At 40.4% G+C, this 27454-nt stretch overlaps 1 protein-coding gene across 9 annotated transcripts in view; it reads right to left on the reverse strand.

Moving 5' to 3' along the window:
* The window catches only part of lyst (lysosomal trafficking regulator), a 73957-nt gene that overhangs the window by 17999 nt on the left and 28504 nt on the right, over positions 1-27454 (reverse strand). For 7 of the 9 annotated variants that reach the window (XM_042502736.2, XM_088086204.1, XM_088086211.1 and 4 more), the window contains 22 exons: positions 22970-23912; positions 22686-22871; positions 19493-19649; positions 16407-16618; positions 16236-16302; positions 15701-15810; positions 14612-14981; positions 14363-14519; positions 14079-14252; positions 13024-13184; positions 12089-12279; positions 11167-11412; positions 9214-9387; positions 8289-8438; positions 6864-7001; positions 6587-6785; positions 6368-6496; positions 4135-4759; positions 3032-3212; positions 1566-1735; positions 1189-1419; positions 855-1021 (listed from right to left, as the gene is read on the reverse strand). In XM_042502736.2, coding sequence (XP_042358670.2) covers positions 855-1021; positions 1189-1419; positions 1566-1735; positions 3032-3212; positions 4135-4759; positions 6368-6496; positions 6587-6785; positions 6864-7001; positions 8289-8438; positions 9214-9387; positions 11167-11412; positions 12089-12279; positions 13024-13184; positions 14079-14252; positions 14363-14519; positions 14612-14981; positions 15701-15810; positions 16236-16302; positions 16407-16618; positions 19493-19649; positions 22686-22871; positions 22970-23912 — 5138 coding nt within the window. The remainder of the gene's footprint in view (positions 1-854; positions 1022-1188; positions 1420-1565; positions 1736-3031; positions 3213-4134; positions 4760-6367; positions 6497-6586; positions 6786-6863; positions 7002-8288; positions 8439-9213; positions 9388-11166; positions 11413-12088; positions 12280-13023; positions 13185-14078; positions 14253-14362; positions 14520-14611; positions 14982-15700; positions 15811-16235; positions 16303-16406; positions 16619-19492; positions 19650-22685; positions 22872-22969; positions 23913-27454) is intronic. The other 2 variants (XM_088086207.1, XM_088086206.1) reach the window with 2 other exon arrangements.

A 27454-nucleotide genomic window follows, 5' to 3' on the forward strand; every position in this document is an offset into this window, starting at 1 on the left:
TGATGTGTATCGTGGATTGGCAATTAACAGAGCAGTTTGTTTTTATTGGCTTTTTGTTTGTTTGTTTGTTTTACCTTCAACTTATATATTATTATTATTATTATTATTATTATTATTATCATCATTAGTAATTATATTAGGCCATTCTTGGCATTTTTGTCTCTGTACAGCTTTGCAGTGACATTGGGTAAACAGTCATGGTAATATTTTAAAATTTTTCAGGTTCCCTAATATGACAACAGCCAAATATGCTGTATATTAATCTGCTTATTTTCTATTATTTTTATTCTTGGGTGAACAATAAAACTTGCCCACAAACATAACAGAATAGGTAGCCTAACACTGCAGTTTGGTTAGTCGATTATGCTAGTGAACAAACTGTCCAAACACGCAGCTCTTTATGAACTGTTGGCATTCATTAATTTAGCCTAATGAAGGCAGTAATACAGTCACTATTACTGAAATGACAAACAAGCAAAATTAAAGGGTGCCATGTACAGGGCCATAATGCCTTGTAATGTTTTTGTGATTACACAATGATTTTATCACATCAAAAAATGACTAAGAAATCAACGCTAATGGGAAAGAGATGGGAGAGATACGTTCAGAGAGCAAATTTAAGGAAGAATGAGAGGAAACTACTTAGTGGGAAGATGGAGATGTAAGATATTTCTCAAATTATGTTTTCTCTCAAATGAGTTTCCACTCTGCAGTTATAGATAATGAAGCGACAGCCCAGTTTCTTTCTGCTGCCAAGCTTGGCAGCTTGATATCATTCAGAACTGCAGAGCATAGCAGATGACAACACTGATGTATTTTGCATGTGTATTGAATTTTAGAAATCCAGCCCTCACCCTGTGTGCGACGCATCTTGCTGGTCTGCATGAAACCGAGCAAGGTAATGAGGTCTTCAATGATTCGAAAGTACTGGGACCCTGAAGAACTGCAGGAGTGGATAGTCACAGCCACTAACAGCTGCTGGATGTCACACACCAGGAGCTTGTAGTCATTCAGGGGAATACTGCAGAGGGACGACAAGAAAAGCAGGAAAATATGAAGCACAGAAAGAGTCTCGTATAGACCAATGAACAGTAAGAAAGGATTAATGATTCAATTCATGGCTCAAAGGTCCAAGACAAAACCCATGGAGGTGTTTGAATGAATCATCCTCTGTTCTGGCAGCCCTACCCGTTCTCCATGCCATTGAGGGTGGAGAGGGTGTTAAAGAGCACGTAGAGCAGCCCATGGTCTAACAGGATGTCTGCCAGCTTGGGGCAGGCGTTGAGGAGCTGCAGCAGCATACACAGGATGTTGTGCACCAAGGAGTTCTCATACAGGGAGTTCTCAATAAGACCCAACACTGGGATGATACAGCGCTTTCTGAAGGGTGAGATATTTTCCATTTCCTCCAGGTCCAGACTGTGAAGCAATACAGCAGAGAAAAATATTACAACGTGCACAAAAATGTATGCATCAAACACTTTTACTTATACAGCAGACAATCCTATGCATACTATGGTGCACTAGATGTTATGGCTCGATAGGTTTATTTCCCCTGAACTCACTCTTCCTCCAGGCCCACCGGCCGTCCAAACAGCATCTCCAGGAAGCATTCAAGGAGCCCCTGGCTGCCCTGGTGGATGTACAGCTGGTTGGCGAGCAGCGAGAAGCCGTGATTCTTCAGAAATTTCTCCTTCTGCTCCTTGAGGGCTCTGCTGAAATATGCATCCAGCAGCTAGAAGAGAGAATAATATGAAGTAACCTCAGAAAGATTAGTTTTAACGCTGACAATATATTGTGATGTTTTCCTAACATGCTGGTACCATTTTTAGAGTATAATATTTTTTTTACTAAGATCTTGAGGCACAGGGAATCAAATGTTTAATAGATACTTGCTTTCATGGTAAGAATTCAATGAGAAGACTGATTAGCATAAAGGCTGAACACAAAGGGAAACAGCTAGCCTGGTTCTGTCCAAATAAAACCCTGGCTACCAGCACCTTTAAGGCTTCTCTAAGATAAAAAACAAATGTGTAAATGTGACTTTTGAGAATGGTAATGAGCAAAAACATTTGTCACTGGGAAATACCACATTGTCTACTGGCATCATAAGTGCAGTAAAACTTGACATCTGGTGCTAAATCTATGGAAGCCCTGACAGGCGAGTGAGAAAAAAATCTGGTGATCAATTTTCTAATTCTCAACTTGTTTTCTTTCCTGTGTTTGTGACTTAAAGACAGGTGGAAAAAGTGTTGCCAGGATAATTTTCCTAAGATCCTCTCCTTTTTTTCCATTTTTAAAAGGTGGAAAAAGTTTTGCTAGGTAAAAAGTTTTTACTGTGATGATTCCCCTAGTTTCTTTTTTTCAGTCTGTGAAAACAAAGTATATTTACTGGGTTTTAGCATGTTACATGACATTACCGTATTGTCTAACAGTTAATGTCAATATAGCTAACGCTAACAGCAAACTAGAACAGATTAAAATACACTTTTAGTCATAAGACAGACATAACAGTAATGTAACATTACTTGCTAACTCATAATTTCTGAACCTTATGTTTAGAGTGCATGAAGACATCAAAATTCACCCAGAAGAAAACATTACAGCTTTTAGTCCTGTTTAGAGCAGGTGCTAGGGATACACTCTGAAATTTGAAATTCATATTACAAGGAAAATAATCCTGAAAGAAAAAAATCACACACCAAAACTTTTTTCCAGCTGTGAAAAAACAAGTAACTAAGAAAAATGAACATGGCAAAACTTTGTTGTTTTATCTGGCAAAACTGTCCCCCTTATTCATTTAATAGATGGAAAAATGGAACTTTAAAATAGCATCCTGGCAAAACCTTTTTCCTAAGTCCTAAAAACAGGAGAGAAAACAATATAAAAAAAACAATACAAATATAACAATATCAATTGGACACCGAAAATGGATCATCATAGATCTCACTTGCCCCTCGGAGCCTCCATATATTGCAGATCAACCTGCTTCACAGTGTTTGAGACTAATCAAAGAAGATACTTAACCAACCTTCATGACTCCTTGCTGGATGAGAGGTGACGAGTGGTTGACCAGGACAATGAGGGCTTCTGGCTGGATGAGTTTGTCCATCACCTCCTCAAGCATGAGGTCAGGCAACAGCAGCAGGATGCCCCGCAGAAGATCATAGAGTCCACAGCAGATCAGCACCAGACAGTCCTCAGTGCTGGACCTGACAAACACCGCCTAGACTTTAGTTCTGAATCACTGTGCAGGAAGAGCTAACTTAATTTCCTCTATCAGTGCTCAAAATGACAAGTAAAACTGCTTATTGTGAGTCCAACTATGTAAAAAGAGCCATAATCAGCACTACTAGAACTGAGAAAGCTGTTTTGCACCCCAGTTATAAAACTTGCATCAGTCAGATGAAAAGCTAATTGTCAATGAACCCACAACAGCCTGTTGTACTCATCAGGTAGGAGACATTAATGAATGTACCTAGTTTCATTAATACTGCCAAAGCAGTCAAAGCAAGAGACAAGAAAACAAACACCTGCCATGAGGATATTGTTTTCTTTTCTTGAAAGTTTTCTGAACAGCTTGAAATTCATCAGCAAATCAAATTAGATATCTAAATGTCAGACGGCAACAGATCAAACTGAGTCTAATAAAAAGACAAAGGTGACTTTGGTGAGAAAACAGGATTACAAGGAATAAATCGTTTTTTAATTTCCTATCAGTTTAAGTCACCAGCTCGATGGCAGGTAGAAATAAACTGAAACTGTCACCGCTGTGCGAATCACTTTCAACGTTGGCTCAGGATTATTACCATAACCAAATGCTGTATTTAGATTATGCAAATCCCTTCACAGCTCTTCTTTATCAAGCAGAGTGGACGAGGTATTTATCTTTTTTGGAGTTATGTAGCAGAACAAAACTCACACAGACATGCAATTAGATAAAATGTTGAAAGAGACTGTTAGTGCTCACAGTACACAAAGTCATTTACAGACCCGCCATGGTTTAGTGTGGGCTGACTTAATTAAGATTAGTAATGATATTGCTCATTCAGTTAGAACCTCCCGTAAGAATTTTCTTTAGATACAGCACATTCAAACAAACATGTCTTGTTAAAGTTTACTACAGTAGCATACCTGTCATTGGACTCAGTCTTGCTGTGCGCCCTCTCGTAGCCAGGAGAGTAAGTGTAGCTCTCCCAGTCTTCGGGCATGGAGCCTCGGTCAGCTGTACTGGGCCAGCGGCCGATTGCCAACGAGCCATTTGGAGCTGGGAAGGCCAGGCCAAGACTGGCCAGATTGCTGTGGCTCCTCTGGAAAGACTGGATGCCTTTCAGGCTGTCAGGGCGGCGTGGCGCCTCGTCACTGGCCCAGTCAAACCTGTCCTCAGACTCAGCCACCCCAACGCTGCCCTCTGCCAGGCTGTCTACCTCTGCCGCCTCGTCCCGCTCCTCCTCCACACTGATAGAAGGAGTGCGCAGAGCTCCTCCCTCACCTATGTCCTTGGACTCACAGATTGTCTTGGCTGATTCACAGCTGCTCAGGAGCTGCTCGTCCCCTCCGCCCTTCTTGAGTGTCTCTGTGCTGCCAAGAGCCTGCTGTGTGGTGAGGGAGATCCCGTCACCTTCACCTGCCTCATTTGAGATACCGTGTCCGAGTCGAGGTGTCAGTAGAGGGGAGGAGTACGGAGATGGTGCCAGACTGGGTGGGCGTAACGAATGATCATCACCTCCGTGTTCAGGGGACGGACCGTGGAGATGGCCTAGAAAACAGGACAAAAATGATTCAGCATTTACAGGCTGCAAAGGGCCTATTTGTATGCAGACACAGAAGCTGCACTGACACTTGTAGGGCAAATAGTAAAATTGATGGACTTGTGGATGTGATGAATAACATGATGTGGCAGAGCAAAATCGCGGATATTCATTGACAAATTTGTACATTTAAGTGCGGTCAGAAATTGTGGATCAATGCAGGAAATGTCTGTTGCTGAATGTCTCACAACGTACTGTTGCATGTAAGGTTTACTTTATTCATAAAGCAGTTTATACAGTAAAGTTCTTTACAAGAAATAAAAAGAATAAATCTCAAAAAGCAAGGCTAAGATGACAAAAGAGGCTCATAATTGTAAAACTGAGTAGAACTATAAAGCTCAGATAAAAGAGGTGAAATGGTGTAGTTACAAAGATATATAAGAGGATGGCTTTGTAAGACATACTGTTAAGAGCAGCAGTTAGATTAAATCTTTTTTAAAGCAAAGAACAGGAAGATTAGAGGGAGTTTCACAAACACATAATGACCTAATGTCCATGCATGAGCTTTTCCTATAAGTAATGGTGTTTACATTAGTGGTACTTTAAAATAAAACTCTGGTGACTATAATTAATCACAGTGAGTAAACAGGGCTGATGCAGCTCTAAACATGTTAAACACATTTTCCTTGTTGGACAGAAATACACTCATGAAAGCACTGCTGCCCATTTATAATGTCAAAACAAGCAACAAACTGAACTGTTTGTATTTAATCATCCTCCTAACTGTGTTGGATGCTTTTGAGTGCTTTAAAGGGACAGTTAAGCCAAAAATCAGAAATACATATTTCCTCTTACCTATAGTGCTATTTATTAGTATGGATTGTTTTGGTGTGGGCTGCCGAGTGTGAGTATATCAGCCGTGGAGATGTCTGCCTTCTCTTAAGTATAATGGAACTAGATGGCATTTGGCTTGTGGTGCTCAAAAAGCCAAAAAGTGTATTTGAAAAACTCAACAGCAATGTCTTTTTTCAAAAATCATAACCTTGTTACTCAAGATCATCCACAGATCTTATTTTGAACAGTTTTATGTAGGCACTACTTTCTCGCTACTAAAATACAGCTGTTTATTGCATCACCACACAGAAGAAAGTGGGCTTCTACTGCCAGCTCACTTAGCACCACTACGCTAGCTAACATCACAGCCCAGCCACGGACGCCATTAATGTTTACATTCCCCACTGTCACAAACACAGTGAGTAGATGCCAGGGTACAGTCAAAGGTGTAGTTTGGTAGAAAGAAAATAGTTCCTACATGAAACTGCTCACAACAAGGTCTGTGGATTATCTTGAGTAACCAGGTTATGATTTCTGAAAAGAGACATTGCTGTTGAGTTTGTCAAATGTATTTTTTGGCACTTTGAGCACCACAAGCAGAGTGCCATCTTGTTCCATTATACTAGCGAGAAGTCAGACATCTCTATGGCCGATATCTCCAACACTCTGCAACCCACACCAATCTAAACTGATAAATAGCACTCAGCAATTAAGGGGATTTTTTTTATGTCGGAGTGAACTGTCCCTTTGTGATTGATGTAATATAGTTGAAACAGCTGTACCTTCATGCGCAGCATCAGTGAAGACAGTTGGGGAGAGCGACATCACAAAGCTGCTGGCAGACTTTCCTCCACTGTTAGAGTGTCTCAGGTACATAATGGACTGCACCTTCTCCTGGTACAGCTTCCCATCTGTAAAATCAGAGACATCAAAAGAACTCAGTGCATTGAATTAATGGCACTGATACTGTGGTGCTGCTTTAGACTGCACTTCTTCCTCACCTATGTGCAGTGAGAAGTAGAAGCTGGATGGAGTGTGGCAGACGTAAGTGTTGGTAGGTGGGTGAACAGCCAGCAGGAAGTTGTAGATCAGTTTAAGCAGGTCCATGTCCGGAGGAGACCCGAGTACCTCCTGGATGATTTTGACGAATGACAGACAGACATCCTGTGGGATGGCAGTCAGATGCTCGTCCCGATGCTCCTTCAGACAAACATCATGCAAGTCAGTGACAGTGTCAAAAGAGATATTTCTTAGAGCTGCTTTATGGCTGCGACTTACCTGTAACACCTGGCAGGTGAGCAAGAAGCGATGCACGACCTCAGCCTTGAGGAACTGACGGATGTTGAAGACCTGATGAGGGTGGTGCACCCTGATGAGGATCTCTAAGGCAGCCAGCAGTGTTTCCCACACTCCACACTGACAGAAACAACACAGTGAATGACAATGAATAGGCAGAAACATTATCTGGTTCTTCATCTAATGGTGGATTAGAGGGTGCCATCACTCCTCAGCAAAGAAAAATACTGCTGCACAGAATGCAAAACATAAAGTACTAGTAATTAGTAAGTAATTTTCACTTCTTAATTTTATCTGTTTATTTCTGCATGATTTGCAGTCAGTTAGTACTTTCTTTCCAAAACTTTTGGGTTTGTCAGAAAATCGAGGTGAAAATTTGTTTAAACCAATTTATCACCTTTAAATCCTGGATATTTTTTTGGAAACATGGTAAAAGATTGAATCATAAATGCTGAGTGCTGCTCCTAAGGTGAAAGAATTTATCACCAGCACACCATTAGATGATGATGCTTTAAGGTTTCTTCACCTCATCAGGAATGGATGTTAATAAATGAAAAGACCTTGGGAAACTAGAAATGTGCAAATTCAGTAAAGCCATTCCACATTAATAGTTTTCTCTTTTCTTACTTTTCTGTGCTGCTGCACCTTTAAATCTAATGAGAAAAATTATTTGAAAATTTAACTCATCTAGAGCTGTATTTCTACTCTTTATCCTGGCTGTAGTTTTACTTCATATTTGACTAAAAAAAGAAAAGAAAATGTCTCCTAGCAACTTATTTGTTGTCTTAAATTGCAATCATTCTAATGACCTAGTTAGAAATACGACTGTTAATCTTTGTGCATGTTTACTGTTCGTACATTCTTTCATTTTTGTTTAATTTTTTTAGACGTGTTATTTCTTCTGTTATTAATGAAACACAGGGTTTCATCATATTTTCATGGGCAAAATTTCAAATCTTATTCTTGAATTTGCAAGAATAAAATATCTGGGACAATCACAATGTGTAACATCACATAAATGTACAGTACTCTTTAAAATGAATGTTAATTACTATATGAAATTTAACAGCAACCTTTTAAAAGTCTCTAATAGTTGGTTATGTTCATATTCAACTTACATACTTCAAGCTATAGTCATGAACAATACATTGCCCTTTATTAAACAATAGCTTTCCAAGCACTTGTGTCAGATTGGCGCTGGCTTTCAAGACTACTATGGAAGATAATTAACTTCATTGTACACAAAAAAAAAATCCATGACTTTCCAAAACTTTTAATGATTTTTACTAATTCTGTGACTTTTCCAGGCCTTGAAAATGCAACTGTGAAATTCTATGACTTTTCCAGGTTTACCGTGACCAGGGGGAACCCTGAAACCATGACTGACCCTGTGATGTATAGGTTTACCTCAGCTTTGGCCCAGATCTTCCAGTCCAACAGGACGTCTGAGAGAAGCTTGATATCCTGAACCACAGCGATGGACTCTGCGTCCAAACGGAACTGCCCATCGTCCCCCAGGATGAGGATGGGTTCACTGCAACATCCATCCAGTAAAGTCTAAAGGGACAAAATATGGCACATCATACCACATCAGTTCTTCTACAGTGTTTTTATAACAGAGTGCTGTTCACTCTCATCAGACACACACCTCAACATATTGATAATCACTATCTCTCCAGAAACAACCTTACAGTGCAGAATCCCAGACAGGAGGAGAGTCAATAAATTCTCCATGAAATTTTTTGGAGTGCTTATCACTCTGTCAAATCCACTGCCATTTACTCACTGAGCAGCCGTGTCTGTATTGATCAGAGTCTATCATTTGTGACCAGCTTTACTGCAGTGGTTATAAATCTAACACTCCTTTGGGTCTGTGGTAGACCAACGTAAGACAGAAGTTGGCCGCCTTTTTTGCAGCATAAATAGAAAAGTAAAAGTGAAAAACAAATCCAATGAGTGTAACACAGCATGTTCCTTTTGATATAGGAATGATTATGAGTGTTTAATATTACTAATCAGTGCATTTCTGTGCTATACAATACAGTATTTGGAAGCCTAAAGTGACAAAGGCAATCAAAGGTGCTGTGTGACTCTGCAGGACCTTAATGTTTCATCAAGTCAGACAGAATCCATTTCAGCACACAGCCATCGCACAGCTCAATTACAGACACAGCCAGAGGGTCAAGTAACAGCAGGGTCACCAACACCGGCTCTGAGAGGCACCGGTGTGTCAGATTGGATCAGATTCATTGTAAAATGAATACGTTTTACTGCGCAGATCAGCAGAGGTGGCGGCTACAGAAGACGGCAAAGAGTTCACAGTGTGACTCACTTTCAGCATATGATATCCAACGATGCATTTGGACTTGATGAGGACCTGGTGGATCATAGAGTAACCATGGTAACAGTCCATTTCGTGGATGCGGTGTTGGTTAAACTTGGACAAAGACAGCAGCACCCGGAGGGCCAGAGCCTGGGTCTTCTCACAGTCACTCAGCTCCACCGTCTGGACACCGCAGACCCAGAGGCGAGGGACAGAGGAACAAAAAGATGTATGAATGTGAACAGCGAGGGCCTGAAATTTGAGTTTTAAAACGCTATTTCACACTGTTCCTGCTACAGTTATTGTGTTCTCACAAAAGCACACATGAGCCTAATATCAAACTTTGTCCGTGAAAGTGACATTTAAACTACAATTCCAACTGGCAAACAGTTACAATGACTCTCCTCAACCAACACAGGCCGGTCACCCGTTACAGACATAATCAATTAGGTAACATTCTCAGAATCAGATGAGTAACAGCTAATTACAGAGTTCAAACATGAGTTAATCATTGAATCATTCATAAAAATAAAACAGCTTTATCAATTATCTTTTGGGATTAGAAATGAATTTGAATTTCCTCTAGCATTATACAAAGCACCCTCACTAATGCATGTATGATGCAGTGAACTGACTTCATAATAAAGGCTTTTTAAACTGTAGGGCTGCAAAAAAGGATTATTTTCACAACTGATTAATATAAGATAAGATAAGATAATCCTTTATTAGTCCCACAGTGGGGAAAATATGCTAATATGCCAGTTATCATCTTGATTAATTGATTAATTGTTTGACCTCTAAAAAGTGAGAATTGCCAATCCCCATTTCCTGGCACTCAAGGTCACCCCCTTACTGACACTTCACAAAAAGATTTAAATTTACTCAAATGTTAAGACAAGCAGAGGCAGCAAATTCTCAGATTTGAGAGACTGGAATGTCAAAATAGGAATGTTACGGAAAAATAACATTTGGCATTTTTGCTTGAGAAATGACCTGAATGTTTATTTGATTATCAAAATAGTTGGCTATTCAGTTTCTATTGATTGACCAATGTAGTTCTATGACATCCATTCTATGATTGTTTATGAACTGAAAATTAAATCCCTTCATCTTTTGTTTGTTATCTTAAAAAAGGTGCTGAAATGCACCCTGCAGTAACAGAAGACCAGCTGGGAAGCAGAAGTTAATGCAAGATGATAATGCGATATAGGAGTGACCAAATCTCACGATCGACCCGTGGCAGTTGGGGGAAAATATGGTTATGAAACAAAGGATCATTCCATTAGGTCTATTTGTTAAAATTCTGATTTAACATAAAATTGATTGGTATCTACCGGTGTGTCAGATTGGATCAGATTCATTGTAAAATGAATACGTTTTAGACTCAAAATTTCTTTTTACAACCACTGAAAGCAAGCATGAACCAAACAAATGACGTGTTCTGTCTGTCAAGTCTATCCCCTCTCACCACTCTTTCAGTACTGTGGATAGTGCCACACCTACATACAAACACACATCTACACACTCACCCTCGACACACAACAAACAGCGCTGGATGAAACACATCCTATTACACAGTAAGTCCTTATGCCACGTCAAGAAGACAAACTGTTCAATTGTGTGTTTCAATTGTGTGTTTAGCTTTTTTGCATAGTGCGGATCAAAGTGAGAGAAAAAGAATTTAACTCTTAGTCTACAATAGGCAACTCTTGAGGAATCAGATTCGACTGTGTAAATTCTTAGTTGGGGACAACCCTGATGTGTTCAATATGTGACGTTATGATATATGTTTTCCTTTTACTGAATTTGTAAAATTAACAGAAATTACCTTTTAAAGAAGAAAACCCTTTCCCTCTCTGGAAAACATCTATTTAAACAAACAGTATTTCAGAAATGTTACACTAAAAGGGACCTAGCCAGAGCTTTAGCTCCAATGAAAATATCGAAATATGGACCAACTACCTGTGCGAAGAGGAAGACAAAATTTCCTGTTCCTCCTATCTTGTGCAAGACGCTCTGCAGGCCGTGGGTTTCAGTGGGGAGCAGAGCTCGGAGAGAATTCGGTTCCAGGGAAACACTCTGCACTTCCTTGGAGCTGAACGGCCGCTGTGTCACCACCATCTTGGTCTGACCCTTCATCCTGATTACCGGCTCATAGATGGTGTAGACTCTAGGACTGCTGGGAGCATACACAACTGCCAAGCTCTCCTACACAGAAACACAATTATCATTTCAGCTACAACTTTCATTCAGTAACTTTTAGTTATTTAGAGTTTTAGAATTTTCTGTATTAAATCTTTTTTGTTGAAATTCAATTAGACCCAAGCAAGGAGGCCAGATAGCCTGGAGCTACAATTTCTAGCATGGATTTAGCTGTGCTAAACTTGGGCAGAGCATTACAGAAATTATGAAGATGTGGAGTGGAAATCATTAGTTCTTCTTGTCTTACCCCCTTCATTTCTTTTTTTAATCAGCAGAGTTATTATCAACAAAGCCATTAGCATTTAATGGGAGAAAAACTATTTTCAGTCTCACTGAAATAGCTCCAGCTTAACTGTAATAGCTTTTTCCATTGGGGAAAAATTACTTCCTTCCATGCAGTATCATTAATGACAGCTAATTGGACCAGCACATTACTCATACACCGTGAAATGAAACAATAAATGAGACATAGGGGGGATTTGCTATGCTTACAGAACACTTAAAACACTAAGTATAAGTGGAGGGTTTAACAGCATTGTCAATCTGTATTTTAACTTTCAAAAAATTCTTGAAACAGCAATGACAAAAAAACACTTCTTTGTCTATTGAATGTTTAATAAGTGAATGCTTTTATGTTGTGATTTGGATGATAAGTTGGTGCTTCCCTAAAACAAAGACTTACAACCAGAGCTGTTGTGTCCACATCCTGGTTCTTCATGAGAAGCTCTCGTACATGCTCACACTTCAGGCCTTCCAGAGTGACAAACTTGGAGATCGTCCCACTGGGCTTGCCGTATTTGCAGGGCATGATTGAGGTGAGGTCAGGCCCACTAGTGTACAGGTAGAGGGCCTCCTCAGATCCTATTCTAGATCCTGAAAAATGGAGAAAAACGGGTTTTATTTACTCTGCTACTGAGACAAATGCTGCAAATTCATTTCAAAAGCTGAGAAACAGAATTGTAAGAAATCTAACACTGACCCTAAATAAACCCGATGAGTAAATGATTAATATCATTCCATCCATAACCCATAACGTAAAGACATATGATGTGACGCAAAGTGAGAACCCTGAAGAGCCATGGTGCTCCTTGATATCTAATTTCTTGTTTTCACGAAACTTTGGTGTCTTTCATAGTCCTTATTTTCCAAGAAGAAGCTGCTACCTACAACAGCAGAGAGGCTAAAGCTTGTCTAAAGACATCAGTTGGGTTCACAGGTTGAGATTACCCAGAGGCAGGCCATTCACAGACAATTAGAGGCAACAAGAGAAGTATTCAGTTAGCCTTTGGAGAGAATGCTAAGAATCTACAGCATGCAACACACATCAGCAGCAGCCTTTTACAGCCCTGAGACTCGTTACGCTTCAAAAATATAACTGCACCAAGACTCATTACTGTGCATTTATAAGCCCAATATTTACTGCTAATAAGAGAGAAGTTGGTTATAATCAGTGCACCAGCAGGGAGCGGCACTGAGGTGGAACAGATTAAATTATATAAAGGATTATAGCAGATTGCATGTATGAATGTAGAGTAAAATGATGAGTGACTGGGATTAAGTATCTGAGAACTTATGGAAACATGATTCCAGTTAGATAAAGAAGACAGGAGGTCCTACCATTAAAGAGAAGCACAGTGCCCATACTCCAGCGTCCACCCTGCTTCAGCGTCTCCTCAGAGGACGGCGTACAGTGGCCCAACATGCAGAAAGTCTTGTTGCTGTCAGATGATAAACTTGACTTTCTGGGCAGGGTGTAGTCCAAAGAAACTTCACATTTCCTGAAACAGAGAGTGAAGGTTAATGTTCATTTATTTACCAGATATAAAATTAAACTTCCACAATCCCAGTATACCCCATCTCCTACCATTTAGCCCTTACCCCTCCGTTTTGTTTGTTTTTATCTAGGGGTAGGGTGTTATGATTCCAGCTGGAGATGCTAGTTAGAATAGAACAGTTGGGCAAAGTGTTGCTGCTACATGACCCTCCAAACTGAGGTTTTACAGAGGAAAACGCTAGACAAAGTGTTACGAGAAAAAATCTGTGAGATGTCTGTACAAACAAAAAGAAAGCCACAAATGTGTTTTTCTTTGTTATTAAAGATTTAAAATTAATGATTGAAGGTATTATCATAGTTTGATGTTGTTTTAATGCATTACTCTCCATTTCTTAATAACAAGCATAACAACAACAAAACGGTAGCCAACTTTACATTGTTATCGTTACTGCTTATTTGTGCATGACAGTCCCACATTTTGACATATTTCCATGTTGCCCCCAGTGATGTATGATGCCTGAAATTTTACTTAAGTCCAGCAGCAAAGTTGGTGCATTTGTTTATGCTTCTCTAATATCAGTGCAGACTGCCAGGGTAGGAGCATGTTAGATCCAATCATAAGCATCAATGCTTTTCTATCACCATCAGAGAAATGGAAAATGTCATTGTGATAATACAATTATTACAATAGTTGCATGTGTTTAAGTAAATGCCATTGATGATAATGACGTTACTGCTGACGGTTCAGCCTTCAGCTGTCCCGTTTCACAGGGGAATACTTCAACTACTACCCCTTGTAATTCTGTTCTGAGGGTCAAAGGGGCACTCGAAAACAAGTGGTAGGTGTAAAAGTAAGAAATGTGATTGAGCCTTACTCTCGCCATTACAAGTTCCTCACCTGATGCCACACACCCAGACAACCACACGGCCATGGATGTTCTTCTTTCCCTCTGGCTGCTGTGTGTAAGTGAGGCCCAGGTGCTGCCATTGGCCCGTTCTGAGTAGTTCCTCACCAGAGTCTGCCTGTGCCAGCAGCCCTGCTTTTATCTCATCGTTTGGGTCTATACAAATCCTGAGGGATCAGCACATTACAATACTTCAAGGTCCATAAACTATGAATACTTTAAAAAACTCATTCTGCACACACACATCTTGGAGACTGAACTCTACACTGGAGCTCACCTGAATGTGAGAGCGCCTGTGGAGAAGTCTGCCCACACTTGAAGCATCAGTGCCTTTGAGCCCATGGACAGAATATGAATGAGGCCTTCCTCTGCTAATCTCGCCCCAGCCGGAGGGGAACCATGGTGGGACTCAGCTGCAGGAGGGTTACCCTCCTCTGGAGAACAAAGACAAAAAAAAATCTTAAAACCATTTTATATTTATGGACTTCAGGCATGAAAGGGTCTTAGTGAAGGATCTGTCTCTCACCCTGCTCTTTGTCCCCATCCTTCTCCTCCTGCTCTGCCACCCTAAGCCACATTGAGGCGCTGAAGCCGCTAGCCATGTGGGGCCAGCAGTTCTGCCCTACCAGGGGCAGGTGGAGAGGAGCAATGTGCCAGGGAGAGGAACGGATGTGGCTTGGTCGATACTCACTATCCCCCTCCCTGCGCCCAGGAGACAATTTGCCCTTCCACAGCAAACCAACACTTTTCCCTCCAGCAGCACCGTTCTGCCTGGAGCCCATGGAAGCCCCTCCTGGGGTCGAAGCCCCAAGGATTATTGGAAAGGTCAGGAAGTGAAGAGGTTCTATATTCACGTTGGCTTCAACAATTTGTAGGATGCCTTTTAGTAAAATTTCCTGCAGGTAAAAAAGTAAACAGGGAGTCAGAAACACAGAAGATTTAATAAAGAAAACACTTGACAGGTTTGTGCAAACTCTGCCTGCTTACAATTAAGTTTTTCATCTCTAATTAAGTAAAGAAAATGAAAAAAATCACACATTACTGAGCAGTTCAATTTCTTCAACAGTCTGATCCATCTAGACTAGCTCAGCATTAAAGCCGTAAAAACGGTGAACATTTTGACAGAATGTATCATAACCGTCTTAAATATAAAAAACCTGGGTAGCAGCACAAAAACAGTGGCCGCTGTAGTCACTGATATGTCTCATTTTCATACACGGAAACTCAAGTCACATGTCATCACATTCATGTGGTTAAAAATAAACCCCTCTCTTTCCTTCCCTCTCTTGGAGACAGGTTATTAATGATGTCTGCTGCCTGATTCCAATTAAACACAGACCTGTGGCAATACGCTGTAGCATCACATCTGTTCCGCACACATCGGTGTTAATTGTATGTAGAATGAAGTGGGCCCGAGGGAGCATTATGTGTTGATGAGTTTTTAAGAACCAAGAAGTGAGAACAGAGTGTGACAGGAAGAGTGTTGTACAAATAAGTTCCTGCTCCTGCTGAAAAATTGAATGTGCAGACAGTGTGGGCACAAGCTATCAGTGTCAACACCCTGAACGTAAGCTAACAGTGCATTGCTGACTGACTGATAGAGTTTGCTATTTACAGTAGGTGGGGTCTTCTCCAGGAAGAGGCGAATCAATAGGGCCAGTTCCTCCGCTGTGATTCGCTGGCTCACCATGGCAACCAGCAGCTCCACTAGCACAGTCTGGCAATCTGAACATAGACCAATGAAGAGCAGATTACGTAAACAGTTTTCATTCACTTGGGCATGCACCAGAACACCACAGGCAGAAACAATAAACAGCGTCACCGCCTGCTTTGCTCTGAACAATAAATATACATGTGACAGAAAAACAAACAGGCCACAGACACATGACAATATCTAACAATGACAGATAAGATAAACATGATTTCTGTATATAAAAACAATCCTTTGAGTAAAGCTTTTTCCAAGAATTACTAAAATGATGCAGACTGAGTATGACGTTTGAACCCTGAGGAACCAGTCGAAATGTCAGCAGCAGGAAAAAGTAAATCTGCAAACTGAGTGCACCCAATGTTTTTCCCTTAGATGTCACACATGAATAGTATCCTACAGTGTCAGAAAAGACAAAAATAAACCAGAAGGAATAACAAACCTGTAAAGGAGGGGTCTGTTTGGCTGAGGATGCTGTGAAAGCCAGACAGGATGGTTTTGACTCCTCCCTGCGAGGAACAGGACAAGAGTTCATCCTCAGAGCACAGTTGAGGAGAAAAGTAGAGAGACTGCTGAAGCGGCTAAGAGTTGTACAAAGTGTTGTCAGTCTGACCTGGTCATAGAGCAAGGCAGCATTGCGGCGATTGGCGTGCACTGCGCCCAGCAGGCTGTGAAACACATGACTCAAAACCTCCAGATCTGGTGAGCCTGTGGCGAGTAGCTGCAGCTCCATCGTGCAGATCTCCGGGAACAGCAGCACACCACGCCTGGGCCCGTCCGCCACCACCCCAAACTCACGCAGTAGAGTGGACTCCACCTTTACTCCTATGAGAACCACCACACACACCAGGGCAAGATCAGTAACACTACAAGACTTAGAGATGATAAACGTCACGCTGAATGGCATGCCACACATGCTAGCACAGAGACACACACGGGCCGGCTGTGTTGCTTAAACATCTTCACGATCCACAGGCATTCCCTGCTTCAGCTCCATCCTTCCATCTTGGAGGCAGCTCATAAAAATGAGTTATCTTCAGTGCTGTGCTCAGCCTCAGAGCAGCATGGGAGTCCCCTCATGATTTACAGGGGAGCAGCCCAGCAGGCTCTCACACAGCTTCTAGGACCTCCTGTAATTAATGAACCTCGCTCTCTCTCTTTGTGCACAGCTGCACAGTTTGCCTCCAACTAACACTCACACAGCCAGATATACACTGCTGAGCCTGTCAGGAAATATAAACTGCATAAATATGAAAGACTTATACCAACTGGTATCACTTCATATCATTTGTGAAAAATTGAGATGCTTGTGTTAGAGACTGGGTTTACATAGAGGTCTAGCTGTGAGGGTGAACGCCGGGGCCGAGAGTCAGTTTTTGTGATTAACGGAGTATTGATGGATTAGTATAGAATACGGTGGGACTCGAGAAGCAAGTAGGTTTTTACTATTCCATTTTGGAAATTAAACATTAATTTATGCTGCTTATTGAAAGTCTGCTGTATATGTTTTCTGTTAAGTATTAGTTATTTATGTTTTGTTTTTTTGACATATATATTTCATGTTATTTTTTTAATGTTCAAATTAAATCATATTCAGTTAAATATAATTGCATAGGCTTCTATTGTATATCATTTTTGCTGTGTTTTTGGAAAAAGAAATGTACTTTAGTGCACAAATCATTTCGATTAATCTCTTTTCAAAAGTGGAAAACTGAACATAAGAAGCTAGTCAAGTGTAAGCACAATTAAGAGACTAAGGAAAAGGCTTTACAAAAACATAGATGTGAAGTGCATGTTCCATATCATGATTGAATTGTGAGGAGGCAGCAGTTAACAGGGCCAGGAAATTTTAATGTGGGCATAAAGAGGAAAGCCTGGGGAGTCAGGATGTAAGATGAGTGAGTGCCAAATGCCACAGCTGACTGTAATAGATTACGACAGCTGTCAATCATGCAACATCCCCCTGGAATACTTAATATTTGAACACTTCAACAAAAAAAAGAGAAAGCACCAGACATGGGATGATGTGAAAATGGCATGTCACGTATATTCCAGCCAAAATACAAGAGATTCATGATATTATCCTGTTATCATCAAAACAAGCTTAAAACTCTTAAAATGGCTCTAAAACATAGTGGAGTGACTTTACCTTACAAGCAAATATTTGCATTGCATCACAAAGACGACACACATCTTTTTTAAGTGATCTTCCTTTTCAGTGCAAAACAATAAAAAAAACTATTAAAAAGCCAGGGTTTTTAACTACCTAAAATGACATCATGTCTTTCGACATAAAATATACCGGCACTTGATTTAGCTCTATTGTGTTTTTTGAGGTTGGTGTGTATGCAACCTGTTTTGCCAGAGTCTCTTTATTGTTTCTTACACCGCAGTCTTTTTGGGTGCTGCTGGACACGATAATCACTATTATTCTGAATATGGAATTTGACATGATCAACTTAATGAGTTTTTTATGTTTTATGTTTTTTAACACAATCTGCAATGAAATTGCATATCATCCCATCTCTACTGGTGCCCTTTAAATTAGCCACTGATATCATATGTTTTTTTTTTTAACTCGAAGAGGATCATTTTATTTGATTTAGTCTGCCAACGAAGCAACTAGCTGCCATTAGTGGTGATAATTACTTTATCAACAAGATGCATTTTCAACTAAACCAGGATGTTCAAAGTTAAGGAGAAAAGGCTTTCTGATAATAGAGGAAGGATAGAGTCTTACTGCCCAAATTGGGGGTTAAATTGTGTCTGGTAGGGGTCAGTGTTTAAGATTCACTGTTTTCCAGGACGATAAAGCTTTCCAGGAAGTTCAAGCCTCCATTTGATGGAGACTTTAAGTCACAAGATCCAGCTCATGGGGCCACAGACTGTAGTTGCCTGCAGTTGTAAAACGTAAAACAATGATTTTATTCTGAGGGGATGAAAAAGCAAAAAGGGTATAATCAGGCCACGTTCTTAACTGGTGAGACCAGAGTGGAGAAGCAGACCTAACACAAGAGGCTGTTGTGAGGGGAAAAAGTCCTCAGGCCCCTTTCTGCCATGTCATATGTACGCATTAAAAACTAGCCACTTGTTATTGCCAAATATCCTCCTCAGCAAACCAAAAGAGGATGTGGTTTTTACACTACAAATTGCTTAAAAAAACATGATGCTGTTCAACATAAAATCCTTCAGTAAATGTAAGGACATGCAATAATGCATAATATTTTCACAAAAGCATTGAATGATTAATTTAATAGTGGGAGAAGCAAGATTTCCCAAGGCTAAAATTCACCAGGTTTAGAGGTTGAGACCAATACACAACCTCTCAATCCATCAAGATTAGTTTGTTGACATTAATCATGAACAAAAACAAATGTTACAGAAGACGGAGCGCATTGGGTAAAAGCAATTTATAGCGTTCTAAAAATAACTGCAGGGAGGTAAAAAAAAGAGTGAAAATTCTGCAGTTGAGGATTTCAAAGTAAAGCAACAGAGAGTTAAACGTTAAACCAGCCTAAGCTAATATAATAAAGAGCAGTTAGGTGTGTGCAGTAGCTGTGGATTCTTGAGAAGGAGTAAATATGGGAGCAAGTGTGTGTGTGTGTGTGTGTGTCTGCACGCGCATATGTGTGCATGTGTGTGTGTGTGTGTGCATGCACGTAAGTGTGCGTGTGTGTTTGGCAGTAAGCGTGGACCTACCCTCTTCCTGCTTGGCCATGTCTTCAGGGTTGCTTTCACTGTCAGCGTCGTAGCCCTCCTCCTCCCCCGGGGGCTTGACGCCACAGTTCTGCACCTCGTCCACCTCCTCAGACAGATCGCCTGCTGGGGCCACCCCTTCCGCCAACACCTGGAGCTTCTGACAGAAGGAGAGTCAGAGAGGAACAGTGAGACAGACACAGAGAGCGAGAGAGGAAGGGAGGTAAGAAAAAGTCATGAATTTCAATGTCTTACAGTCCAGATACAACAAGATCACCGCCTGGTTCCTAGATAAGAAGAATTTTGCAAGATCTTACCCAATCTGATTTAAAAAAACAAACAAAAAAAACTCCTGGACTGAGAATGTTTTGCTAAAATATACTAAGCATGACAAGCAGTGGTCCAACCACTAATACAGCGAATAAATTGCCAACAAAATGTTTTCAAGTGATGAGGGGGGAAAAAAAGTACAAGATTTTGGTCATAAGACAAATATCAGCTGACTTGCAGGGCACTCACACAGCCCAGTTCCTTGACGTGAACAGTCAGTCATCATATGTGCATGTAGACACACACACACACACACACACACACACACACACACACACACACACACACACACACGTAAACAGTCAACTCTAAACCGTTGCCTAGTTCAAAGCAGAGGCTTACTGTAATACACACCTCTATTCCTTTCAGCATAAGACGAGGCAGCTTTGATATTCGATTTTGCTAAAGGGAACATTTCAAAGAATAGTCTTTCAGTGGACAAACTTTGTGGTGAAAGACTAATCTCGGAGCTTCATAGCACATAGTTGTAATGGTTAAGTGAACATCACGCTCTACTGGGCTCACTGAGAAAGAAACTAAGCTCTTAGGAAATAGGTAAATCTATTATATAAAAAGCTAAATCCTCCAGTGTTGGAACAGGCTTACTCAGACAGGCATTTTAAGACTTGTGAAAAACACATCTGAGGCTGTGAGATGGGGGGGACCCACTACCGGGTGGGTAGTCATTTTAGTGAGAAAGGAAAATTATTTTCTTTTTACCCTGTCTCTGTTTGTTTTTTGTATTTGTCACACTTCCTGGAAGAAATAAGAACAGTTTCACATTTGAGAATCAGTCATTAATCCCTTCAAACCTGGGTTGACATCACTTTTCATGTGCTGCGTTCAGACACCTTGCACAAGCATTTCAAACTTTGCACCATAAACAAATTGGTTTGATTTCTTTTGAGAACATGGGGAAAAGGCAATGAGCAACTTGATGAAAAATGTCCCGCAAAATGGAAGAAATTAGTAGATTAAGAAAACTATATTTAAAAAAAAAAAAAAAGCTAAGGAATATAAAGCTAAAGCTATAAATAAAGCTATCTTTATATTGATCTTAATTATACATTTAAAAATATTTAACTTATTTTAAGCACCCTTTTCGGGCAATTTCCTTTGTTTTTGACCTTCCTTTTTTTGTTATTTATCGTTTATTTTTCAGGTTATTTTTTTTTCTTTTTACTAATTTCTTGCTTATTTTGGGGTTATTTCTTCTTTGCTCAGGTTTCAAAGTGTTTATGTAGATTACATCAATAGTGATACTATTGAGAAGGTAGGAGTTGTTGTGACTGAAAGATATGTGTAAATATATTCCAACCAATTTATTCTTGACATGTTTATAAAGACTATATAGGCAAAAGTCACAGTATCATGCAAAAAGCTCTAAAACAAAGTACCACGAGTGAGCTGTTTGGGTTTCAAAATGACACAATGCTTGGTCATGTTTGCATCCACTGCTCAGTCTAAACAAAGGCTATCATTATTTAGGTCTGCTGTTTTGTTGCACATCGGGCAGATAACGGCTGCTAAGCAACATAGTTTGAGCGGCCATACACAGCCGCGCTGATGCTTGACAACACTCAGTTGGAAAATGTTTTTTCTTTCATTGTACCTTCCCTCCTAAATAAACACTGCTGCTCTTTATATTTTCCCATGGCGTCCAGCCAAAGACGCAGCATTTGGTGTCTGAACACAATCAGCTTCTTTCTACTCGGAAAAAACAATTAAAAAAAACAACTGTAAATGAAATGTGCTTTCTTTCAATCTTTTGTGCTGGAATGAACTTTTATCGAGCAAAGATTCATAGTTCCCTTGCAAGCAGCTAATGACAGCAGAAGATATGTTCATATCATTCAGCACACAACAAGATGCAGTTTGCTTCCTGTCACATGCTTGTTTTAATCTCTCAAGTCTCTCCAGTCCTCACCACTGTATGACACAATTTGCCACCTTATTTAAACAAGTTATGAGAAACTGTTTAATGAAAAGGCAAGGTAAATGGTAAATGGACTATACTTGTATAGCACTTTTCTAGTCTTATTGACCACTCAAAGCGCTTCAACACTACATGTCACATTCACCCATTCACACACACATTCACACACTGGTGGCCAAGGCTACCGTACAAGGCGCCACCTGCTACTCAGTAATCATTCACACACACTCACACTCCGATGACGCAGTGTTGAAGCGCAAGGATACTTCGACATGTTGCGCAAAAGAGCCTGAGATCGAACCGCTGACCTTCTAATTAGAGGACGACCCACTCTACCTCTGAGCCACAGCTGAGCAGGCTCAGAAAGTACGAAAAACAGTCCTTATTTCATTGTAATTAGTTGCAATTCTTTAGGGGTTTTTTTCTGGGGGGGGTAAAAAGTATGACTTTGGTACCCAACCCTATTGATAATTGAGTGGATATATCAATGCAGATCAATGTTGAATTACACCCATACTGACAGAGAGAGACAACAGAAACCAAAGAGCCCGTAGCTGCTAATTTTGAAATAGCAGCAAATTAAATCATAGCAACATTCACTGAAGAGGATAACTAGAGTTTACACTGATACATTGTTACATGGGTGGAAGGCAGAATTTGCATACGAGGTGCTAATAAGGGCATTTAAAGTTTAATACAAATTTTTATTTTTTAAGGCTTTATTCTGTTGAGTAGTCCAGAAGAAAAGATTAAGATTAGTAAAGTAACATTTTGCAGAGAGCTTTATATTGTGAATAAGACAAAACCTCCTGTGACTGCAAAGGTATCAAGTGTCTGACTGGCTCTAACCTGAACTTGCCTCTTGATACATGAGTAGCCAAAAAAAAAAAACAACTTGAGAATATAAAAAGGTGCAATAACTTCACTCACAGTTTCTTCAAAGGCAGGACTCACCCTGTCTGGCTTCTCCTCAGGGGGATCAGGACAGGATGACACCTCTGCCAAGGCCACTCTCAGGAGAGAGTCAAACAGAGGAATAGCAAGGTCAGAGTTCACCACGCCTGAGCGAGAGAGCTGGTCTCTCACCTCAAACAGGGTCTCTTCCACTGACTGGAGCTATCAACAAGAGCAGATGTAACATTTTTATTAAAACCAGGGGTTCTTCTATGGTAGATGTGGTCAGGGGTTGGCCAATATGATATTAAACTACATACCTGATGAGAAAGCTCGGGCTCTATCCTCTGCAGGGCCGAGTTAGCACTGTGCAGACAAATAGCCAGCAAGGCTTCAAGGAGACGAATACTTTGTAGTTGCCACTCTTCCTCCAGCTTCTTTGCTGGATCTTTGGTCTTTCCCTCAGCTGGACCAGTGCCGAGGGTGTCGGCTGAAACATGAGTTGTCTCCTCCAGTCCCAGTGAGGAAGCCGTGGACTCAGGGCTGCCTTTGCCCTTACCATCTCTCTTCTTCTTTGCTTTCCCATCCTTGGTTTTACAGGAAAGCTTCTGAATAACCATGGCCATGAGGCGCAGGCAGACATCAAGTCCTCCTAGCCTGAAGAACTGCCTCTGAAATAACGGGCTGGCCAGGTAGATCCACCGACAGACTGACCAAACATCTGCAGCGCGTCGTACCTGCTCTTTGGAGGGCAGAGCCACACTATCTGGAGACAGGTAGGGCAGTCGCCCACCAAGAGGTTCACTGGCGGTACTGTCGTAACCTGAAGTGTCCTCAGAGTCATTGGCCGAGTCCCGATCAGAGTCGGCCTCCTTGCTGACACAGAGGAAGGCCACACACAAGAAGAGGTTGATAACATGGAGGTGGGTCTCTGCTCGGCTGCGCCCTGGCCCACGGCCCTGCCCACTCCGGCTCTTGTGACGCGGATATGCCTCCTTTAGGCCTTCGTAGAATTTGCTGAGGCTTTGTGGGCCCTCTCCAGCCCCTCGGGACCCCAGTTCCTCAGCCAGGCCCAAGACGGCCTCCCTTTCTTCAGCATCAGCACTCTCCAGCTCCTGAAGCACCCCGTCAGCCTGCTGGTGTCCGATGCCAATTATCAGAGTCTCAAAGACCTTCAAAGCCAAGGAGCGTGTCTGGTCTAGGTAGACCAGCTCCGTCACCTGATTGAGCCCGTTGCAACTGACGAAAAGGTCTCGGATCACCCTGCAACAAACAATATAACAAATGAAGCAACGCAAAACAGAAATTGGACATAAACATTACACATACTACACATACATACTCGAACTTTGTTTGTTTGTTTGTTTGTTTGTCTTTTGTTTCTATTGTCATTTTACTTAGGAATATGTGCAATGTGCAATAACATCTAAGGAGATATCCTGTACATGTACAACAGTATATGACTGAGCAATAATTTATTGTACTTGGTCTGCTTTTATTGCCTGTTTTTAAACTTATTTACTGTTTTTTTATATTTAGTTTTTTTGTATTTATGTTTACAGTCTTTGATGTGTCTGCTTGTCTTTAAATTTCAGTATGTACCACTGGAGACACAAAATTTCATTGTACAGCTGTGCAATGACAATACAGGCAGTTTTTTTGTTTTTTTTTTAATACGGGGTAGAGGAAATGGATGGGGGAATCTGATGATACTCAGTGAACTGTTACGTTTGTTTGTCCATTGGTGATTGCTGATTATTGTGCACTCTTCTGAAATAAAAAGATGTGGAGCAAACGTAAAGTGTGCATACGTCAAGGTCAAGCTGTGATGGCAAGATAGTAAGCAGAGGTAAAAAAAATAGTTTAGAAACACAGCAATCGTGGCTCCAATTTGGAACTATTGAGAAAAAAGTACAGATCAGGATGAGAACATCTTGAGCAGCCTCGCTGAAAGTGAAGTGGATGAAAATCAAACGGCTGCAAGTGCTAGTGGCTACTTAAGCAGCGCCAGTAAAGTCTCTGATGGGGAGCTGGCCTTGTAGTACATGACAGATGTGTGGAAGAGTTTAATTGCCAGTATTTTCTGAGGTGGTGCTAAGTGTAAAATATTTTAAAGCATTGCCTTGGCCTTTCAGTTACTTTAAAATCACCACCAGGAAGAATATTTCTGTGCATGAGCCCCTCATTGACTGAGGAGAAGATTAACGTGGAGACAGGAAGAGAGAGAAAGTAGATGTTAAGCGCATACATATAAACTCACAGATCTCCCAGCAATTAAAATAAATGGCACCACTCAGTCTAATCTAACAAATTCTGCAACTATTCAATCAGAGGAGAAGCCACTGGCACCACACAGAGCCCGTCACACTCTTTCCTTCACTGATTTCATTTCCTCCCCATTGGATTGCCAATGTAATTTCCCCCAGGGCAAAACAACTCCTTTAAATACATTAGTCAACTTCTATTAACATGATAAATTAACTGTGAAGGACACAACAAGCCAACATTGTACATAAACACAACTGCTATATTTGTAAAGTTCCCACTTTATTTACAGCATTCCCTCTGTTATCTTTTGTGTGTGTGTGTGTGTTTATTTTACTGAGCGACAAAGACAAATTTGCACCAGACTGTGTCAAAGTTATCTGAATGTGAATCATATGTTAAGTTAGCAAAACAAAGATGACATTTTCCCCTCTTGAATTTGTTTACTACTGGAATACACATACAACTGAGACATTGTTAAACAATAAATTGCACTATTACAATGCAAGGTAAATTACCTTAAAAGAATAATGTGTCACCTCTGAGAGAGGGTTCAATCAACGTTTGTTGAGAGAAAACAAGCTGCTCAAGAGATGATCTGACACTATACACTGACTGGAAATGAAAAACACTTTCATCTCTGCATGGGATTGTTTACGCAGTATGTCAAGGAATCAAAACAGATGTTCACTTGAAGCTTTGAGCTCCGTGCATGAATCGAGTAAATTTAATAAATAATAAACTCACTGATTTTTTTTCTCCAATTCAAACCCTTTCTCCTGCCTTCCTCTAAATTTATGTGGAGTTGATTAATTCTGATTTTTCAGAGCATTTCCCCTTGCCATTAGTAGTGTGCAAGTCCAACAGGATGACTTTCCAGCCTTAATATTTAATGCTTTCATCTGAAAATTATGGAGTTCTGTCATGCAGAAAAGCCATAGGAGCAGTGCAAGATGATGCTCTCACTGACAATAATTTGGTCTTCAACATTGCAAGTATTTATTCCTTCAGACCAGAGTGAAACTGTGCATATGCTCAGGACCCAGAATAATGTCACACATAAAGTATATTACTGGGCCCAGAGATAATTTGGCTTAAAAGCACTTTGATTATGCTGAATGTGCTGTTTGAGAAAAATGACCTTTGTTAAACCGTTTAAAAGAAGGCTGAAGAGATGGAAAGGTTGAGACTGACAGTAATTACTGACTTTTAATTATGTAATTATATTTCAATATTTCAAAAGAAAAAACCCTCAAATATGTAATTGGCCCACCAGATGGAGCCGTATAGTCTAACCTAGTGAGACTGACCATATACAGTACAGTATATGCATGGGTGAGTGGTTTCTCCCTGTTCAAAAGCACTGGGTTTAGAAAGCATTCTTCTACAACTCATGATTTTCTTGATCTTGCTGTGCAGTTGATATTGCAATCTAGATGCCAATGTTCCAGGACATCCTGCAAAAAAAGTTTTGTTTTTATTTTTTTGGATTCATAAGATCAGTTGTACATTATATATGGGAAGCTCCTGTTTTATTTACCTTGTTTGCTGTGACCTCAAGTTTCAATAAACTTGTGCAACTGTGACCAAACAGACTAATCTAAATGTCTAAATGTATTAAACATAGTGTATAGCAGACAATTAAAAACTGCATGAAGTGGAGTTCTTAAAGCTGTTTAGAGTAACAACAAATAAAGAGACATCAACGTGTACAGCAACAGCATGTTGATTACGTGGCCATATCGTCTAAATTTAACAGCTTAAACGGTTTAGTCCCCTCACATACTGCAGCAGTGGATAATTTAAGAATACAGGTGAAAACTTGCTCTTAAACGCCAGAAATCAAAACAAGCATTGGCTCTTGCCCACACTTGGACTCATACTGCTTACACTTTTTTTTGATATGCTACAATGGCATTAATCAAGGATTTTGTTGTTTTTAGTCATTAAACCTGCAGTGCTTTTGTCTCTACTCTGATTACACAAACACAGTCAACACATGCTGATGATGTCTGCCTGCAGGTGAGCTTTTCTTTTTGACTTTAATCCTTCCTCTGAACACCTCTTCTTTATTATCCGGAACATTCACTCCAGAAACGTTTCTTGAACGCTTCCTGGGATTTTTAGCTATAACTTCTGCAATAAACCTTGCTGCTCTCCTTTACTAAGGTTTCTGGCCCTTCTTGCCCCCTTTAACTCTGGCTGGTTGATGTAAAACACACTTTCAGAGTGCCAGCAACAGACATGATGCATTGATAGAGAATAAACTGCCAACAAAATGTTCTCAAGTGATGAGGGGGAAAAAGTACAATTATATTGGTCATGAGACAAATAAGTCACAACAGACACCAGACACTAGACATCACAACTCTGGTATACAGAGAAATACAAATCTTTCTCTGGCAGAATCAGTGTGTGTTTGGTAAGACCTTGAATGTAACAAACCTTCATTCGTATGTAAAATTCATGCACTCCAGCTTTGACAAATAAATAGTGAAAAAAAAGTATTCAAATGTACATCCCTCATACTAAAAACCACA

Source organism: Plectropomus leopardus, chromosome 13, assembly GCF_026936395.1.
Source record: "Plectropomus leopardus strain MGB_pleo_1.0 chromosome 13, ASM2693639v1, whole genome shotgun sequence".
Lineage (NCBI taxonomy): Eukaryota > Metazoa > Chordata > Actinopteri > Perciformes > Serranidae > Plectropomus > Plectropomus leopardus.